The sequence below is a fragment of the Microcaecilia unicolor genome, chromosome 6 (assembly GCF_901765095.1).
Source record: "Microcaecilia unicolor chromosome 6, aMicUni1.1, whole genome shotgun sequence".
Classification (NCBI taxonomy): Eukaryota; Metazoa; Chordata; class Amphibia; order Gymnophiona; family Siphonopidae; genus Microcaecilia; species Microcaecilia unicolor.
Window position 1 is genome coordinate 134643976 of NC_044036.1, and position 17970 is coordinate 134661945.

The 17970-nt window shown below is 44.0% G+C and overlaps 1 protein-coding gene across 1 annotated transcript in view; it reads right to left on the minus strand.

The window, feature by feature from the left end:
* LOC115472178 overlaps positions 1-17970 on the minus strand; it is a 67821-nt gene that overhangs the window by 18436 nt on the left and 31415 nt on the right. The window contains exons 3-5 of the mRNA XM_030206333.1: positions 7537-7590; positions 5893-5979; positions 13-164 (exon numbers count right to left, since the gene is read on the minus strand). Of these exons, the coding sequence (XP_030062193.1) occupies positions 13-164; positions 5893-5979; positions 7537-7580 (283 nt within the window). The 5' untranslated portion in view covers positions 7581-7590. The remainder of the gene's footprint in view (positions 1-12; positions 165-5892; positions 5980-7536; positions 7591-17970) is intronic.

A 17970-nucleotide genomic window follows, 5' to 3' on the forward strand; every position in this document is an offset into this window, starting at 1 on the left:
CTTCAGACTTACTTTGAACGGAAGACGACTGAGGAGCAATCTTCCCATTGATCTTGGGGAGCAGCAGGCTCTGGAAGTACTCCTGTCGCTGCAGGTTTATCACAGCTCGCTTCTCCAGCGCACTCTTTGCTCGTTCAAAATTCCTTTGTTTCAAAGCCTCATGTCTACATGAAATTACATATGGAGCTCAGAATTTAATGTGGGTTAAAGACATTTGCATTAAAGTGCCCCAGCCTCTTCGTCTGAAGCTTTATATCCCTGTATGCTTGCTCTAGCACAATAAGAGGGACCCTATTGGTGGACAGCACACTGGTCTGGCGGGGGGGGGGGGGTGAGGCATGGGACTGGGGTATTCCTCCTCCAATGACACAGCTGTCTAGGAGCAGTCCCCTTCTGATACCATCAGCCTGGCTGCTCAGGAATATTCTGAGTAATTTGTGTCAGTAAAATAATCTACCGCTAAAACATTCCCTACTCCTGTTCCCCAGTTCCTCTCCCCAACACATTCCATCCCAGCTAGTCTCAATTCCTATCCCCACCAGTCAGCCTTCACTATCCTGTCTTTACTTCAACCCCTTCAAACTGCCTCTTCCCCCAGTTTTTTTAATCCTCCTTGATTTGCTCAATAGATTTGTTGGCAGTTCCACATCTGGAACAGCTGTTCTGTTTTCTTTGGCACCACATGAAGGAAATAGTTTTTCATGTAAAGAATATTTAAGCCTTGAAACTCGTTGCTTGTGGTAATGGCCAATTGGTCTGACCTAGTATGGCTATTCTTATGTCCTTATGGTTAAATAACTGCCTTAGACAGGGATTTATTTCCTGAGAGTGGTGGTAATATCACCTTGACACAGATCCCAAAAAATCCCAAGGGTTATTTACATGAAGTTTCGAACTATAGACCGGTTACTTCAATACCGTTGTTGATAAAAGTTATGGAGGGCTGGGTTATGTTGCAACTAGAGAATTATCTGAGCAAATTTGATTTGCTACATACCTTTCAATTGGTATTCCATAAGGGGTATACCGTCGAGACCATTTTGGGTGCTTTAATTGCATATGGGAGACACTTTTGAGCCATGCACAATGTGCTGTAGTAATCCAATTGATTTAGCAAGTGCATTTGACCTTGTTGATCGTAAGGAATTAATGTATCTGTTGGATAGTTTTGGTGTAAGAACGGTAGTATCAGATTGGTTTAGGGAGTTTTTCAAGGAAAGAAGTTCTAGAGTTAAGAATCAGGGGGGACTTATTGGAAATCTGGACACCTGTTTGTGGAGTCCCACAGGGTTCCCCCCTCTCTCCTACTCTATTCAACCTTCTTCTGTAACCTTTTGGGAAAACACTTATTTATGTAGATGACATTACTATACTAATGCTGGTCCCCAGAGAGTATACTAAAGTGATGCAGAAAATTCAACAGTGTATTCAGACTGTTGAACATCAGGCTTCAAATTTTTATCTGAACCTTAATCAGGAAAAAAACATATTTTTATGGTTAGGTCCTGTTAAGGATATTATGGGAAAGAACGATTTACTATTAGAAAACTGGATTTAAATTCAAATTTTCCACTCATATCCCGGGGGTTGAGGTAGATAGTCAACTCACTGTGCTTAATCAGGTAAATAAGATAGCTAAGAGTTCCTTTTTCCATTAAGGAAATTATGAATTGTCCGGAAATATTTTGAATTGCCATCCTGTAGTTCAGTCCTTATTATTTTCAAAGTTTGATTACTGTAATGTTGTCTATGTAGGTTGTATAATTCTATTGTGAAAAAATTGTTGACAGTTCAAAATCTGGCTATAAGGATAAATTTACTCATTAAAGGCCATTGAGTCAGTTAAGCCTTATTTTTACAAACTTCATTGGTTTCTGATTATGGCAAGGCTTAATTTTAAACTATGCATGTTAGTTTTTCAAACTCTATATGGTTCTGCTCCCTCTTATTTCTCTAATTATTTTTCACTTCTGGACAAACAACTTTTACAGGGTCAATTAATGTTATGTTTTCCATCTGTAAACTCAATTAAGTTGTTTAGACAGTTATCATCATCTCTGCCCTATCAGGCCGCCTCTGTTTGGAACTTCCAAAAGGAATATTGTAGTTTTCGTAACAACTCTTTTAAGAAATATGTGGGTTGACTTGTTATATTCTACTACTAAGAAAGGCCCATTTCTGACAGAAATGAAACTGGCGATAGCAAGGTTTTCCTCGGCTCTGCTGCAGCCACCCATGTCCAGCGACCCTCCTCTCCCCCTGCACCCACCCATGTCCAGCGACCCTCCTCTGTCCCCTGCCCCCCTTCCAGCCACCCATGTCCAGTGACCCTCCTCTCTCCCCTGCCCCCCCTCCAGCCACCCATGTCCAGCGACCCTCCTCTCTCTCTGGCCCCCCTCCAGCCACCCATGTCCAGTGACCCTCCTCTCTCCCCTGCCCCCCTCCAGCCACCCATGTCCAGCGACCCTCCTCTCTCCTGCCCCCCTCCAGCCACCCATGTCCAGCGACCCTCCTCTCTCCCCTGCCCCCCTCCAGTCACCCATATCCAGCGACCCTCCTCTCTCTCTGGCCCCCCTCCAGCCACCCATGTCCAGCGACCCTCCTCTCTCCCCTGCCCCCCTCCAGCCACCCATGTCCAGCGACCCTCCTCTCTCCCCTGCCCCCCTCCTGCCACCCATGTCCAGCGACCCTCCTCTCTCCCCTGCCCCCCCTCCTGCCACCCATGTCCAGCGACCCTCCTCTCTCTCTGGCCCCCCTCCAGCCACCCATGTCCAGCGACCCTCCTCTCTCCCCTGCCCCCCTCCAGCCACCCATGTCCAGCGACCCTCCTCTCTCCCCTGCCCCCCCTGCAGCCACCCATGTCCAGCGACCCTCCTCTCTCCCCTGCCCCCCTCCTGCCACCCATGTCCAGCGACCCTCCTCTCTCCCCTGCCCCCCTCCAGCCACCCATGTCCAGCGACCCTCCTCTCTCCCCTGCCCCCCTCCTGCCACCCATGTCCAGCGACCCTCCTCTCTCCCCTGCCCCCCCTCCTGCCACCCATGTCCAGCGACCCTCCTCTCTCTCTGGCCCCCCTCCAGCCACCCATGTCCAGCGACCCTCCTCTCTCCCCTGCCCCCCCTGCAGCCACCCATGTCCAGCGACCCTCCTCTGGACATGGATCAGCTGTGAGGTATGTTCCCCCCCCCCAGGTTCTGAAGTTGACATCATAATGGCTACAGTGATGTCAGCCTGATCTACGAAGCCTAGCAGACCAACTCGGAATGAGCCATGGTCCCAGGCAAGTCAGAACGTTGGAGGTGAGAATTATTATATAGGATGACTGGCTTTGTTTATTCCAGATAAATCGTTCTGGCATTCTTTAAGTGTTATCTGCATTGAACTGTAAATGTTATTGCAGAATTTAAGACCACTTGCGATGTAATATAATATGTCTGCTACTGTGACCTGGCTGAGGTAAGCCAACTTTTGATTTGAAGACTTGTAAACCTTGTTCTGGGATCCGGCTGGGGCCAGACCTGGAAACCCAGAGAAACCGCAGAAACTTACACACTGTGTTTGTGGAATACAAAGGTACAGAGAAGGGTGATGAAAATGATAAAAGGGGATGGGATGACATTCCTATGCGGAAAGATTGAAGTGGCTAGGGCTCTTCAGCATGGAGAAAAGACGGCTGAGGGGAGATATGATAGAGGTCTATAAAATAATAAGTGGAGTGGAATGGGTAAACGTGAATCATTTGTTTACTCTTTCCAAAAATACTAGGACTTTGGGGCACGCAATGAAGCTACAAAGCAGTAAATTTAAAATGAATCAGAGAAAACGTTTTCTTCACTCAACGTGTAATTAAACTCCGGAATTCGTTGCCAGAGAATGTGGTAAAGGCAGTTAGCTTAGCGGGGTTTAAAAATACTTGGATGGCTTCCTAAAGGAAAAGTCCATAGACCAGTATTAAAATGGACTTGGGGAAAATCCACTGCTTATTTCTAGGATAAGCAGCATAAAATGTATTGTACTTTTCTGGGATCTTGCCAGGTACTTGTGACCTGGATTGGCCGCTGTTGGAAACAGGATGCTGGACTTGATGGACCTTTGGTCTGTCCCAGTGTGTTAATACTTATGTATTTATGTACTTGTCTAATAACAAGCTACAGACTGTGTTTTGGACCCTGTCAGCTACGACCCTGGTTAAGACTTTGTTCTCTGAAGTAAGGAGACCTTACCTTTGTTCCTGGGCCTGGCCTCATACTGAAGTTTAATAAAGCACTTCCTTTATGTTTACAACCGTGTCCCGCCGTGTTATTGCAAAGGCCCCACCCTCAACCCTCGCTCACAGTATCATAAGTTTGGTTTCCAGGAATGCTTTGAGAATTCCATAGGAAACCTAATGTTAGACAGCAGTAGAAAGATGCAATTGTACATTCTGCTCCCCCCCACCCCTTCCCCAGCACATTCCAGATTTGGATTGCATGTCATCTTCTGCAGACAAGGTCAAACTTTGCCCTGTTTCTGTGGAAATCATGTATTGTGGCAGACAGGAACATTGTGGTCTCCTTATTAAGTTGCACAGCTCCAGCTGAAACAACTCCTTGCCCAGCCCTAAAATAACATGGCAGGATGCCAGTTCAGGGTCCAGTGTGTCTATAGATAGAACGCTGCCCACCAAGGACTCACAGTCATCAATCTGTGGGATCCTGTGGAAGAAAGAAGCCGTCACCCAGTACGGCCTTTCCAGGTTCTCAGATTTGTACTGTGATTGTTACCAGGTTGCATATGTTTTGGAATTCATTACCTTTATCAATCCGTCATATATCAAATTTATCTTATATTTCATGAGACTCTTAAAACTCATTTATTTGTAAAACATTTTCAATTATAACATTAATTATGTAATTATACATTACTGATAACTCCAGGAAACTGAGCCTGTGATCTTGCCATGTGACCCACATAGAACTAGTAATGGGAATTGCGGAATATAAGAATCGTGTAACATAAGATATGGGCCAGTAAAATACAAAATTGCCCTTATGAGTCTATTTCAGATTCTTTTATGCCAATGTCTCTTCTATTACAACACCATGTCAGTCAGGACTGACCGAGCTATAGCCACTCCTTATGCAGTTTTCCCATTGGTACCCTCCCCCCCCCACCCTGCCAGCTTCGCCAAAGCCAATGAGAGGAGGCGGTAGGCTAGGTGCAAGTTTTTGCACCCTTCAATATTTGCACAGCCCTTGGTACGGCGCTGATACCAGTATGAGACATGATGGATTAAATATATCTTTGTGTCTGTGTGTACACTTTGTGTACAGTACATATACCTGCATACCTGGGTGTGTTTCTATGTACATATACCCGTGTAGCTCTGTGTACATGTAGCAGCATATGTCTGTGTCTGTGTACCCCTGTACCTCTGTGTACATGTACCTCTCTATATGTCTCTGTTTATATGTACCAGTGCATGTCTGTGTGTCTGTGGATGCGTACCCAGGTACCTTTTTATATTTCTGTTTACATGTACCTCAGTGTATCTGGATACATGTATCTGTCTTCCTCTGTGTGTTTCTGTGGATTTGTACCCGTGCACCTCTGTATGTTTCTGTTTATATGTACATCTATGTGTCTCCGTGGTCCTCTGTGTGTTTCAGTGGATGTGTACCCATGTACCTCTGTGTGTTTCTCTGTACATGTGCCAGCAAATGTCTGTGTGTCTATATATGTGTACCCATGTACTTCTGTGTCTCTGTGCACATGTACCCCTGTACCTCAGTGTGTCTGAGTACATGTATCTGTCAACCTCTGTGTCTTTCAGTGGATGTGTACCCGTATGTCTGTGTGTCTATATATGTGTACCCGTATACCTTTCTGTGACTCTGTTTAAAATATCAGTATACCTCTGCAGCTGTTTGACTGTCCAGTCTCCAATTTGACCGACAGTCTTCTTCTGAGGCTGGCAGTTGTCCTTCTTCCCTTGAAATGCCCTAGATGAAATAGATTTTTATAATATGTCACACCTATGTGGGAAGTCAAAAAGGCCTCTCTTTTATGCCTATTTATAAAGACAAAATAGATGATGTGTTGCCTTTATAAAATACACTTCCAGATCCAGCCCTACTGCTGCACAAATTTTACTCTTGTTCTGAAGTAAATGAAAATTAGGGGAAGTATTCTTATGCATGTGCTTGCATATTTTATAAAATATACAGGTACATCACAACCCCACCTCCACTCCACCCAGACTCCATTCCTGGGAACAGCTACACACAGATCAGGTAAGAGCAGGGCCCGCACTTTTCACATGTGTGCAGTGTCCTCGGGGTGCCAAAGGAAGTATAGATGGAGAAAAGAAGAGGTCCCAGGACAGCCCCCCCCCCCCCCCCCGAGGTACACCAGCTCTGGAGGATCCACCAGAGTATACACTAAAAGTACAATGGGAGAGATAAGAGGAAAACCAGGAAAGAACAGAGCCCTGAAACCAAAGTGAGGACAGCGTATCAAGGAGTAGGCTGTGATCAACAATGTCAGAAGCAGGAGATAGATCGAGAAAGATGAGGATAGAATAGAGACCTTTGGATCTGGCCAGGAACAGGTCATTGGAGACCTTAGCAAGTGCTGTTTCAGTTGAATGAAGAGGGCGAAAGACAGACTGAAGTGGATCAAGAATAGCTTGAGAAGAAAGAAAGTCAAGGCAACGGCGGTGAACAACACGTTCAAGTATCTTGGATAGGAAAGGGAGGAGGGAGATGGGGCAATAGTTGGAAGGATAGGTAGGGTCATACCTATTTCACAAAATTTAAAACGTCTTTTACTTTTTTTGATTTTTTTTATTATTAAATCTAGCAAAGAGGCATCGTATGACAAACATATAGGCTATGAGATCTCTTATAGCCCGCAGCTATTTCAGATCTGCAGCACTTATAAACATATCATTTGCCTCTAATGCTATCACATTTAGTATAAACATTGAATTTTCATATTTCATCTAAAAATAATGATAATTGGCAACCAGCGACCCCAGTACTTAGCAGACGCATCATAATCACAGTGCTGAAAACAGTTGTTGCTCCCGACATCCACCACTAACACAGAATGGCGTTTTGGTTGCACAGAACCTGCTTCCAGGGTAATTCTGAGAAAGAGCGCTGTATGAATGGATTTTGAATCTTAGCATTTTCAGAACAGTGCCGCATGTGAGATGCGGTTCTTGATTCATACAGCAATCTTAATGTAGGTTAAGGGCAGACAAGGGGTGGAGTTTGGGCAGAGCGGGTTGGAGGCAATATTTGTTCCGCTAACGTAAGAGCAAAAAATGAGGACAGCAAAATGGCTGTGCTAACTTTATGCAGCAAATTAACTGGACACCAGTCTGAATATCAGCTGGTGCCCAGGTTACTTCAAGGTCAGATATTCAATGCCAGCGGCCAGACATTCACCCTACTTTCAATATCCAGGGTTACTTCAGGTCATGGCTGTCAGTGGCTTACAAGCAGTTTACCACTGCGGCCTGATTATTACTCCAAAACGTTAAGTTGACTTACCATTCCAGCTCTGTCTTTCCACTGGACTTCCTGTCGCCTTCCATCTTGTCTATGCTGCATGGTAATAATTGAGGCAGTATATAATTAGCCTTTCAGATCGACACAACATACAGGACATTCAATTTCACAATGCCTTGGAAATTCTACACTGTGATCCTGGAAGTGGGATTAGTTTTCAAAACACCTCCAAGGCAACATGGACTAAATTCTATATGTGGTGCCCAAAAAAATCAGCACAAAAAAAAAAAAATCCCTGCTCAGTGCTATTCTATAAAGTTAGGGGCAGCTTATACCCGGGAATTGCAACTACATTTAGGCATTGATCATTTACACCAATGGAAACGTGGTGCAAATGCTCGCACTTGAATTAGGCACAAATCCCAAGGATGCCTGATGGCCAATTGAAAACATTGTAAAATTATTAGGAAAATCACATTTGGAAGTTAAATAATCATAATCCAAATTCTTTAGGTTCTGAAACCAGACAGGCGATTCACCTGTCTTGTGGAGTAGAAGCCAAAATATTAAAAGAAGGGCTTTTTTGAGGGGGTATTTGTGGGTAACTGAGTACCGGCACCTTTTCCATTGTCTGCTAAAATTGACCCATGGTCCCCAAGTTTTAATGAAGAAGCTCAGGCTCCACACACCAATTCTGCCAAGTCATAGATTCTGTGACTGGTTGCAGGGGGCCTGGCTATTGTGGGGTGGGTCCCTCAGTGATCACCCCACCCCTGAAGGCTGGCCTGGCATTTGAGTACCGGCACCTTTTTCGCTAGAAAAAGTACATTGGTTAAAAGGTAATAGAGAGGGGACAGACAAAGGAATCTCATTAAACAAGATGTGTTCAGTCATCTAGAGGGAGCATAAAATCAACAGTGTGAGTACCAATGCGTGTTGATCTCCACACATGTTGCAGAAAACTTAAATTTTCTGTACACAAAACAAAATGATTGAGAGAGATATTCAAAGACGTTTAGGTGGGCAGGAGAGGCTGCTACTTGTTTAAATCCTGATCAGCCAGCCGGGAGCAGATACTACTGGTACTTTCTGTGCCATGAAAATCTATAAAAACAAGTAAAAACCACTAAACAATCTGAAAATAAAAGTGCATAATTATTCTAAGGAGGAGTGCCAAATCAAAATTGGCAAACAGAGCTCGGTCCTTAAGCTATTTAGGAGACACACCTAGGGGATGTCCCAAGGAGTATGTCCTACTCCTTAGGCTTGGCTCCTTTGGTGTGCGCCTACGTCACACACCGCTGCACCAGAATGCTGCTATTTTAGGCTTCTAATATAGCGGGACTGAAACAGAGCTGTATTTCACCTCCGTCATGTGGGTGGAGTCTGAGGGAAGATTGACAGGCTGACTAGCATGGGCTGCTGCAATCAAGATGAAGAGGAACAGACAGAATTCAAAATGCAAATACAGAGCATGTAGCTGTAAAGTTGTACAGTCTTCAAGTCTAGGACCCTTAATTTTGAATGAAACCTCTTAACATGTGCTGGGATCATCACCTACTGCAACATCAAAAACATTCTCCTCAGTCGTAAGCACCAGGTCCAGTACGGCCCCCTCCTGCATGGGTTCCATTACCAGTTGCTGGAACAGTTCTTCCTGTACAGAATCCAGGATCTCCCTAGTTCTAGATGACCCCCACAACAAGGATGTCTCAGTCAACATCTGGCATGTTAAAATCACCTGTAAGAAGTACTTCCCCTTTCACTAACTGCTAAGTAAATGGATAAAGGTAAGAGAGTAAAGTGCTGTCCTAACTTCATCTGTATAAATATTGGCCGGTGTTTGGTTAACTTTTGGGTTATCATTATTTATTTACTCTACCATTAATTATTGCATAGCAAAACAGAATGGTTTACAAACTAAATTTAAAACATTTTTAGAATATACATTTAAGAACTCCATTTAAAAGATAGAAAAAAAGACAAATCTCTCACTCAATATAGTGGGTCAAACATAAAGTAACGTTCATATGTCAAACACAGAGACATGCATTACACTTCAGATTCCTGTGTGATCTATCTATTGAGATCCTGCGTCATTCCATGGAAAAAAGCCGGTTGGTAGAAATGTGTTTTTAATGCTTTACAGAATTTGGAGTAGGATCCATCTAGTCGGATTTGATTTGGTAAAGAATTCCATAATGCTGGGGAGAGAAAATAGAAAGCCGATGAGTGAGTGGAATCCCATCTGGGTTGGCACAATAACCTGGATGTTCATAGCCAGAGACCGGATATGACCCAGCCCTGAATTATCCCGGGGACAATTCTGCCTATAGCTGTGAGCAGCTTACAAGCCACTTACCACTGTGGGCTGAATTTCAGGTTCATTATTTTTAACATATAGCATCACTTCTCATCGTTTCCTTGTTAAATAGATTATAGCCTGGTATAAATGTATCCCAGTCATAGTTCTTTCTGAACCACTATATTCAAGTCAGCCTCTTCCATTCTAGCCTCTGGATGCAGAACCTTATTTCCCATCATACCAGCCTATGACCACACTGTGCCTGTAAGTTCCATTGAAGTTCCCGGCTCAGAGTGATGCAATGCGAGTTAATATAAAAAGATGATCTAAAAAAAAAAAGCACAGACTGCTCATTTACTGCAAATATGGAAAAGCTCCAGCTTTGTTAAAGGAAAACTCAGCTTCTAGAAACCACTAATTTGATAAAATCACTCCTGCTAATTACAGCCACACCCTTCTACACTTAATTCATGGGGTAAGCCTAAATACAAGCCCTACCCCAAGTTCTTGATTTCTAACTTTCTTTTATTATTCCAATACTCTGGGCTAGTTGCTGTATTTCTGTATATTGTATTTGGGTACATCCCATGGTCCCCACTACCTTTGGAGAGATGGCGCTATAGGGGTCCCATCTTAATTTTCCTGCCCAGGGCCATTTCAGTCCTGGTTATACCACTGGAACATCCATGCCTAGCATTTAAAATAACGGACCAGGAATAAGGGACTGGGTTCACATTCCACTTCTGCCACTAACACTCCTTATGCCCTCCTGTGGCTTCAGATATCCCTTTAGCTTTCAAGCTATCTGGGGCAGGGTCTCCTTGTAATCATGTGTGACTTCTGACTTATGCCACTGTAGATGTGCTAGAACAGTGAGAACAGGTGAAATAAACTTGTATGAAGGAATTCAACTTAATTCACAATTCTTTACCATCAGACCATTGAGCTTAAGGGTTAAACCCAATCAAACCTGAAACTAAGGGCTCCTTTTACTGAGCCGCGGTGGCGATTCCCAGTGCGGCAATGCAACGAAGTCCATTCAATTTGTATGAGCTTGGTCACATTTGCTGCACGAGAATCACTACTGCAGCTGAGTAAAAGAAGCCCTAAATTTCTCTAAAACAAATACAATTTCTGGATTTAAAAATAAATTTACTGTAACCAGCCACTAAATACAACAGGCCATGGCCATAGTTTATGTTTTATTTATTGTGATTAAGCACCTTTATGAAGGGGTGATATGCTTAAATTTCCCAACTGTTATGTCCCCTACCTCAACGCAAGCGGCGTCCTCGGGCTGTGCAGGGTCCCGTTGATACGCACACTTGACTGGCACAGCCCTGAGCCATGTGTGTGTAGTTCTTCTCTGGCTGTAGGCTTCTTCATTGCTTTGCTTCCACCCACCTGGGTCTGCTCTTCCTCTGCCTGGCTTCCCTTGCTTCTCTCCTATTGGTCTTCCGGTTCCTCCTTCTCCTGCTCTTGTCCTATGGCTGTGCCCCTTCTCCCTGCTGATGTCAGACGCCAGCACTTCATCAGCTGAGCTCTCCCTAGACTCTTTGCTTCGGCTTCTACTTTGATAGGTGTTACTTGCTCAGTAGTGTGCTTCTCCTTTACTTTGTTCTTCGTTGCTGACTCTGCCTGTACCTGGATTACTCTCGTGTCTGCTGCCTGCCTACTGACTCTGCTTGTACCTGGATTACTCTTGTGTCTGCTGCCTGCCTACTGACTCTGCTTGTACCTGGATTACTCTTGTGTCTGCTGCCTGCCTACTGACTCTGCTTGTACCTGGATTACTCTCGTGTCTGCTGCCTGCCTACTGACTCTGCCTGTACCTGGATTACTCTCGTGTCTGCTGCCTGCCTACTGACTCTGCCTGTACCTGGATTACTCTCGTGTCTGCTGCCTGCCTACTGACTCTGCTTGTACCTGGATTACTCTCGTGTCTGCTGCCTGCCTCCTGACCTTGCCTGTACCTGGATTACTCTTGTGTGTCTGCTGCCTGCCTCCTGACTCTGCTTGTACCTGGATTACTCTTGTGTGTCTGCTGCCTGCCTACTGACTCTGCCTGTACCTGGATTACTCTTGTGTGTCTGCTGCCTGCCTCCTAACCTTGCCTGTACCTGGATTACTCTCTTGACCTGCTGCCTACCTCCTGACTCTGCCTGTACCTGAATCACTCTCTTGCCTGCTCTGGTCGTTATGTTCATCACCCCGCTTCCTGCTCCATCTCGTAAGCCCTGCAGGCCTCCCGCACCTAGGGGCTCAACCTTTGGGGAATGGCGGTCAGCGCAGGTGAAACCCAGGGCTGTCTGGCCGCCAAGCAGAACCTGGTCCAAGTACCGGGCTCGGCAGCGCTCTACTTGGTACAAGAACTCACAGGTCTGACACTGACCTTGGCTAAAAGGTGCTCTGAATTAGCTGTAAATGACGTAAATCCTGTGTCCTCTATATAGCAAGCCACCTATGGTGACTGCTGCTGATCTAGCTTACATGTCATTCTCTTGGCGACACTATTTCCAAATGGGTTAGTTTTGTGCACACGTGACAGTAATAAACCTCAATGTTGTGTAGGATCTGATCAAGCTGAGCTTAGAATTCTGGTGGGACAGAGGACAAGAAAGCTGAAGCTTGCTCCACTAATGAGTAGTGGTACTGTACAATTTGTAGTTGATGGGTGGAGATTGTGGAGTTTAGTATCACTCCCTTAAAAACCTTTCTTCCTGCAACATCTCAGGATTTAGGGCACTTCTTCAGTAAAGTATCAGAGTGGGTTATGTAGCTTTTTGATTTCTGGAGAACTGCCTCCACCATCCCTACTTGTTATACACTGCCTTGAGTGACTGTTTTCATAAAGATGGTTAATAAACTTTAATAAATAAACAAACTAATAAATAAATAGCAGCAGAGTCTTATTATATCCAATGGACAATTGTACCTTATAATTGAGGTCAAGCCTTTTGGACACAAGTGGCACAGAGATTTTTTTTGAAGTGAAGCCCAGTAGGATTATGTGGGCTGGCAATGTTACTATCTCTTTTAGAACATCACTAAACTCAAGGGTGCCCATTACATTTGCCTGCTGCCTGGAGTCTCTTGAACACTGAGTGGCAAAGCCTTAGACAGGTCTAGGATAGTAGCTGTCTTCCTGGTTAGGTTCACTGACTGGTGTCTGAGGAGGGGCTGGATCAGAACAGACTTTCAGAGAAAGCAGTTCTGCTTTGACATATGTGTCATGTGAATATGAGCTGTGTTTGTGCCTCTAGCTTGTTTTGATACCATCACTGTCAGAGAAATCTTGTGGAGAGTGTACAGGAGAATCTTAGCAGGTTTTTTTTTTAGGTGGGGGGGGGGGGGGGGGGGGGAGGTGTCCTGGCCTGGAGGCAGTAGGGCTCTGGTGCTTTGTTGGCTGCTAGGAAGAACTTCTTGCAGTAGTTGGAGGAAGAAAGTGTGGTCTTGTGGGGAAGAAAGTTGCCTGAAGCTCAAGACCCACGAGATCCAGCATGGCCATGTTGGGGCAGGCCCTTTGTGCTGCTTGATATCTAGAGAATGAAGGTGTTACCCATTGACTTGACAGGTGAGGAGACTGAAAAGTTCAGGCTGTTTGGCTGCAGGGGTGCCAGGTGAAACTGTGGCTTTAAGGCTCCTTTTTAGGTAGGGCTTATCCACTAAGTGCCAGCTGGAATAAAATTGCTTCGTTGTTGAAGCAGGACTAGGAGCATCAGCCCTGCAGAGAAGGCTTGAGTGATGTCAGTGCTATACTGAGTTTAGATGAGATGAGGCTGCTACTTCCTCAGGGCAGGTTTTGGTAAGTCCAGCAGTTTTCCTTAGATGCTGCAGAGAAACCCATTGGGTTACCACCCTTGGCACATTTGTGCTGATCTTGGCTCTGCCTGCAGGTTCCCTCAAGGAACCTGTGGAGTTAGTTTTTCTAGAGGCTTTTGTACTGCATTTTGTTTTGCTGTTGGGTGCTGGAGATGATCCTGGTGGGTCAGTTTCTTTGCCAGTCTTACTGATTTGAGGGTTCCGATCTGATTAGTGGCCAAAGTTCTAATGTCTTCCTTGTCCCAGGGTTCTGCTGTGGTTGACTCAGTATAACTGATATCCCTGCATTTAAAGAAGTGTCCATATAATTTGATTTCTGGTTTCACACATGGCAGTGAGCAGATCTTCTTCTCCAGTTTATTCAAGCAGATGAGAAAGAATGAAGGGAGCACTGTCCCAGCACAGAGCAGATCAATGACCTGCTTCATCTGGTGAACTAATGGGGTGTGGCTGCAGGATCCTTGCTTGACAGCTCAAAAGTACTTCTACAGGGTTGATATTTAAACTACATGGTCACATTTGTTTTAAAGGCCACCTGTGGCATTTAAATTCATCACAGAGATTCAATGCCGCTACTCATCTAGCAGCACTTTGTTTGGATGGATCTTTTTTTCATGGGATGTCATTCATTCATTGGTCATTACCTACGTTTCCCTAAGTTCTTTGATGTGTTGCACTGGTTCTTTCTTTTTTTTTAAATGTGATACTTGCTTGCAATGATTGCATTGCTCTCCTCACTTCGATTTTTTTCCTTTGATGGTATGTCTTTCTTTTTCACTCTTTTACCTTTTTTTCAATCATGTAACTGTTATGTTTCCACTCCTTCTCTCATTTTTTGACCAATGAGTTTATGTTGAAGAGGTTAGTTTGTTTCTTTTATGTCTTATTTCTGTTTTTAATCAAATTACACTCATTCTGGGGTGTTTAAAAACATTTTTTCTACTTTCTGACAATGCCATTCATGTTTTTGATACATATATATTTTTTTATTTATTTATTGCATTTGTATCCCACATTTTCCCACCTCTTTGCAGGCTCAATGTGGCTTACATTACATCATGAATAGTGGAAATATATAAGATAATAGACATTTAGTATTGCATAAGGATCTTGGGTAACATGATAATGATAAAGCATGATATTAGTATAACAAGCAAATATCGTAAGGCAATTCTGAATATATGTGTAAGAGTTCACATTTGTTGATCTTTGTGGTATGCCTTGTTAAAGAGATGGGTCTTCAGTAGTTTGCGGAAGTTAGTTAGCTCACTTGTTCCTGACCATAAGTCTTCACATTTTAGTATTCTTTTAATGTTTATTCATGTAATACTATGTTGATGTTTATAATGTTATTTTGATTGTTCATGTAGCCTCCTGAGGCAGGCATGTGTGGGCTGAAACACGGTGCCATGTCGAGTCATTGTTAAGAATCACCAATAAAAGTTTAAAATGTCATTTTGGGTGTGCCTTGGTCTGTGTTTGAAGTGCCTGGATCCGTTTCCCACTCCTGCTTCCTTGCTGACAACCAGGGAAGCCAGTTCAAATCCCACTACAGCTGCTTATGATCTTGGGCAAGTCACATAACTTTCTACTACATCAGGTACAAACTCAGACTGTGAGCCCTCCAGGGGCAGGACATTCCTGGTGTACCTGAATAGAACTCACTATGACCTACTACTGAAAAGGTGTGAGCTAAGACCAGAAACATCCCCCCCCCCCAAATCCCATGTAATACTGAATAACTGTAAAGAGTGGACCGTACTGTGGTGTTATACAGAAAGTGATGATATTCACTGCACTCTCTGCATAAAATTAGGACAGCTTTTTTTTTTTTTTTTTTTGCTTCCTGCTAATTTGTGGATAATGGACTGATTATCATTGCTCTCCAGCTAACTTTTCACTTTACTCTAGCACTATCTGGAGAGCATAGAAGTGGTCTGGAAGGATTTTCAGTGGCATTATTCATGCAGTCTTGAAAACACAGGGTTAAACAAATTCAATATAGTAGCAAAAAATACTCAATGTATTACAATAACGCAACTATTTATCAATACAAACATTTTTTATTTATTGAATCCTTGTTTATCATATCTTATCAAACACACAATACAAAATCATAAATCACAGAAAATCCATACTCTTTCATCTACATTCAAACCACATACATCATATTTCATCCAACATTCTCCTCTTACTACTTATACAAAATATTTTAATCACAATGTTGACATCCCCAAAATTTCTACTTGCTGCCAATATCGTAAACTCTTTACGTCAAAAATGTCATTCAAGTTGTGGACACTGTGCATATTGTGCATATGCTTTACAGACCACGGAGGTATGTATCCCTAATACACAGGGACAAAAATTCCAATTAAAACATAAGACAAATTGTAATACAGCGAGATGTGTGTATGGAATTACCTGCCCCTGTGGTCTGTGGTATATTGGTCAAACATTGCGTCGGGTTAAAATCCGGACTGAAGAACGTTTGAGCAACTTATTTATTACATTTGTACCCCGCACTTTCCCACATTTTGCATTGGCAACACAAGAATCATTGTATACAGGATTTACAATTTGTGGTTTTACAGATAGTGTCAGCGCAGAGGGGAGGCAATGTTCCACAGATACTATTTAGAAAGGAACAGCATTTAATTTTTCAATGGAACACTGTTGCCCCCTACGGTTTGAACAAAGAAATTGAATGGGTGGGGCACTAATAGCCCAACCTTTTTAAGGGAACTTTTCCCGCCAAACATTTGTGTGCATGTGTTGGCGTTTCTTGTTAGTGCCTGCATCAGCAGGACTTTTCAGCTGGTCGTCCCAACCACCTGGTAAGGACAGTAATGAGGTTGAAATATGGAAATATTAAGTCATGGTATAAGAAATGAGATGTAAAGCTGATTAATAGTGATATATGTGAGATATATAAAGAAATAGATATGTGGTTTTACCACATTTGTGTTTACAGCACGCAGATTCCGGATTGTGCTTGGCAGTAATAATACAGACCTCTGATGACGCTCAGAGCGAAACACGGCACCGTGTAAGGTCATAGAGGATCAAGAAGTGCTTGTGGAAATTTGCACAAAATTCAAAATTTGCACAAAACTAGAGAGTCATGCGGAGTCAGAACAACTAATGGAGACCTATGTATGATAAGAGGGTCAGAAGATCTTTGAAGTTGAAGCGTGAGCTGACGAGTTCCCGATTTCACATGTTGCCTGATGAGTATATAAGATTCCACTGAATGTGAAGCATGTGGGTTGTTCTAAACTGAATCAGTTGATTATAAGAACTGTGTGTTCTTTCTGTGATACTATCCAGCTTATAATCGAACGAGAATAACGCCCAAGTTCCGACCTAAATCGGGAGATGGGCGTTCTTCTCACAAAAACAAATAAAGCGGCATAATCGAAAGCCGAACTTTGGACGCTTTCAACTGCACTCCGTCGCGGATGCGGACAAAGTTGACGGGGGAGTGTCGGAGGCGTGGTGAAGGCGGAACTGGGGCGTGGTTATCACCCGAACAGAGATGGGCGCCCTTCGCCGATAATGGATGCGTTTGTAGCTAGAATTTAGGGCACTTTTCCTGGACCCTGTTTTTTGACGAATAAGGCCCCAAAAAGTGCCCTAAATGACCAGATGACTCCCAGAGGGAGTCGGGGATGACCTCCCCTGACTCCCCCAGTGGTCACTAACCCCCTCCCACCACAACAAATGATGTTTCACAACTTTTTACTTTCACCCTCAAATGTCATACCCTCCTCCCAAGCAGCAGTATGCAGGTCCCTGGAACAGTTGTTAGGGGGTGCAGTGGACGTCAGGCAGGTGGACCCAGGCCCATCCCCCCCCTACCTGTTACAATTGTGCTGCTTAATGCTACTAGTCGTCCAACCCCCCCAAACCCCCTGTACCCACATGTAGGTGCCCCCCTTCACCGCTTAGGGCTATAGTACTGGTGTAGACTTGTGGGCAGTGGGTTTTGAGGGGGATTTGGGGGGCTCAACACCCAAGGGAAGGGTGCTATGCACCTGGGAGCTCTTTTACCTTTTTTTTTGTTTTTGTAAAAGTGCCCCCTAGGGTGCCCGGTTGGTGTCCTGGCATGTGAGGGGGACCAGTGCACTATGAATCCTGGCCCCTCCCACGAACAAATGCCTTGCATTTATTCGTTTTTGAGCTGGGCGATTTCATTTTCCATTATCGGTGAAAAGCAAAAACGCCCAGCTCACACCTTGGCGAATAAAGCATGGGCGTCTATTTTTTTTTTAAAAATACGGTTCACTCCGCCCCTTCACGGACCCGTTCTCGGAGATTAACGCCCATGGAGATAGGCGTTTCTGGTC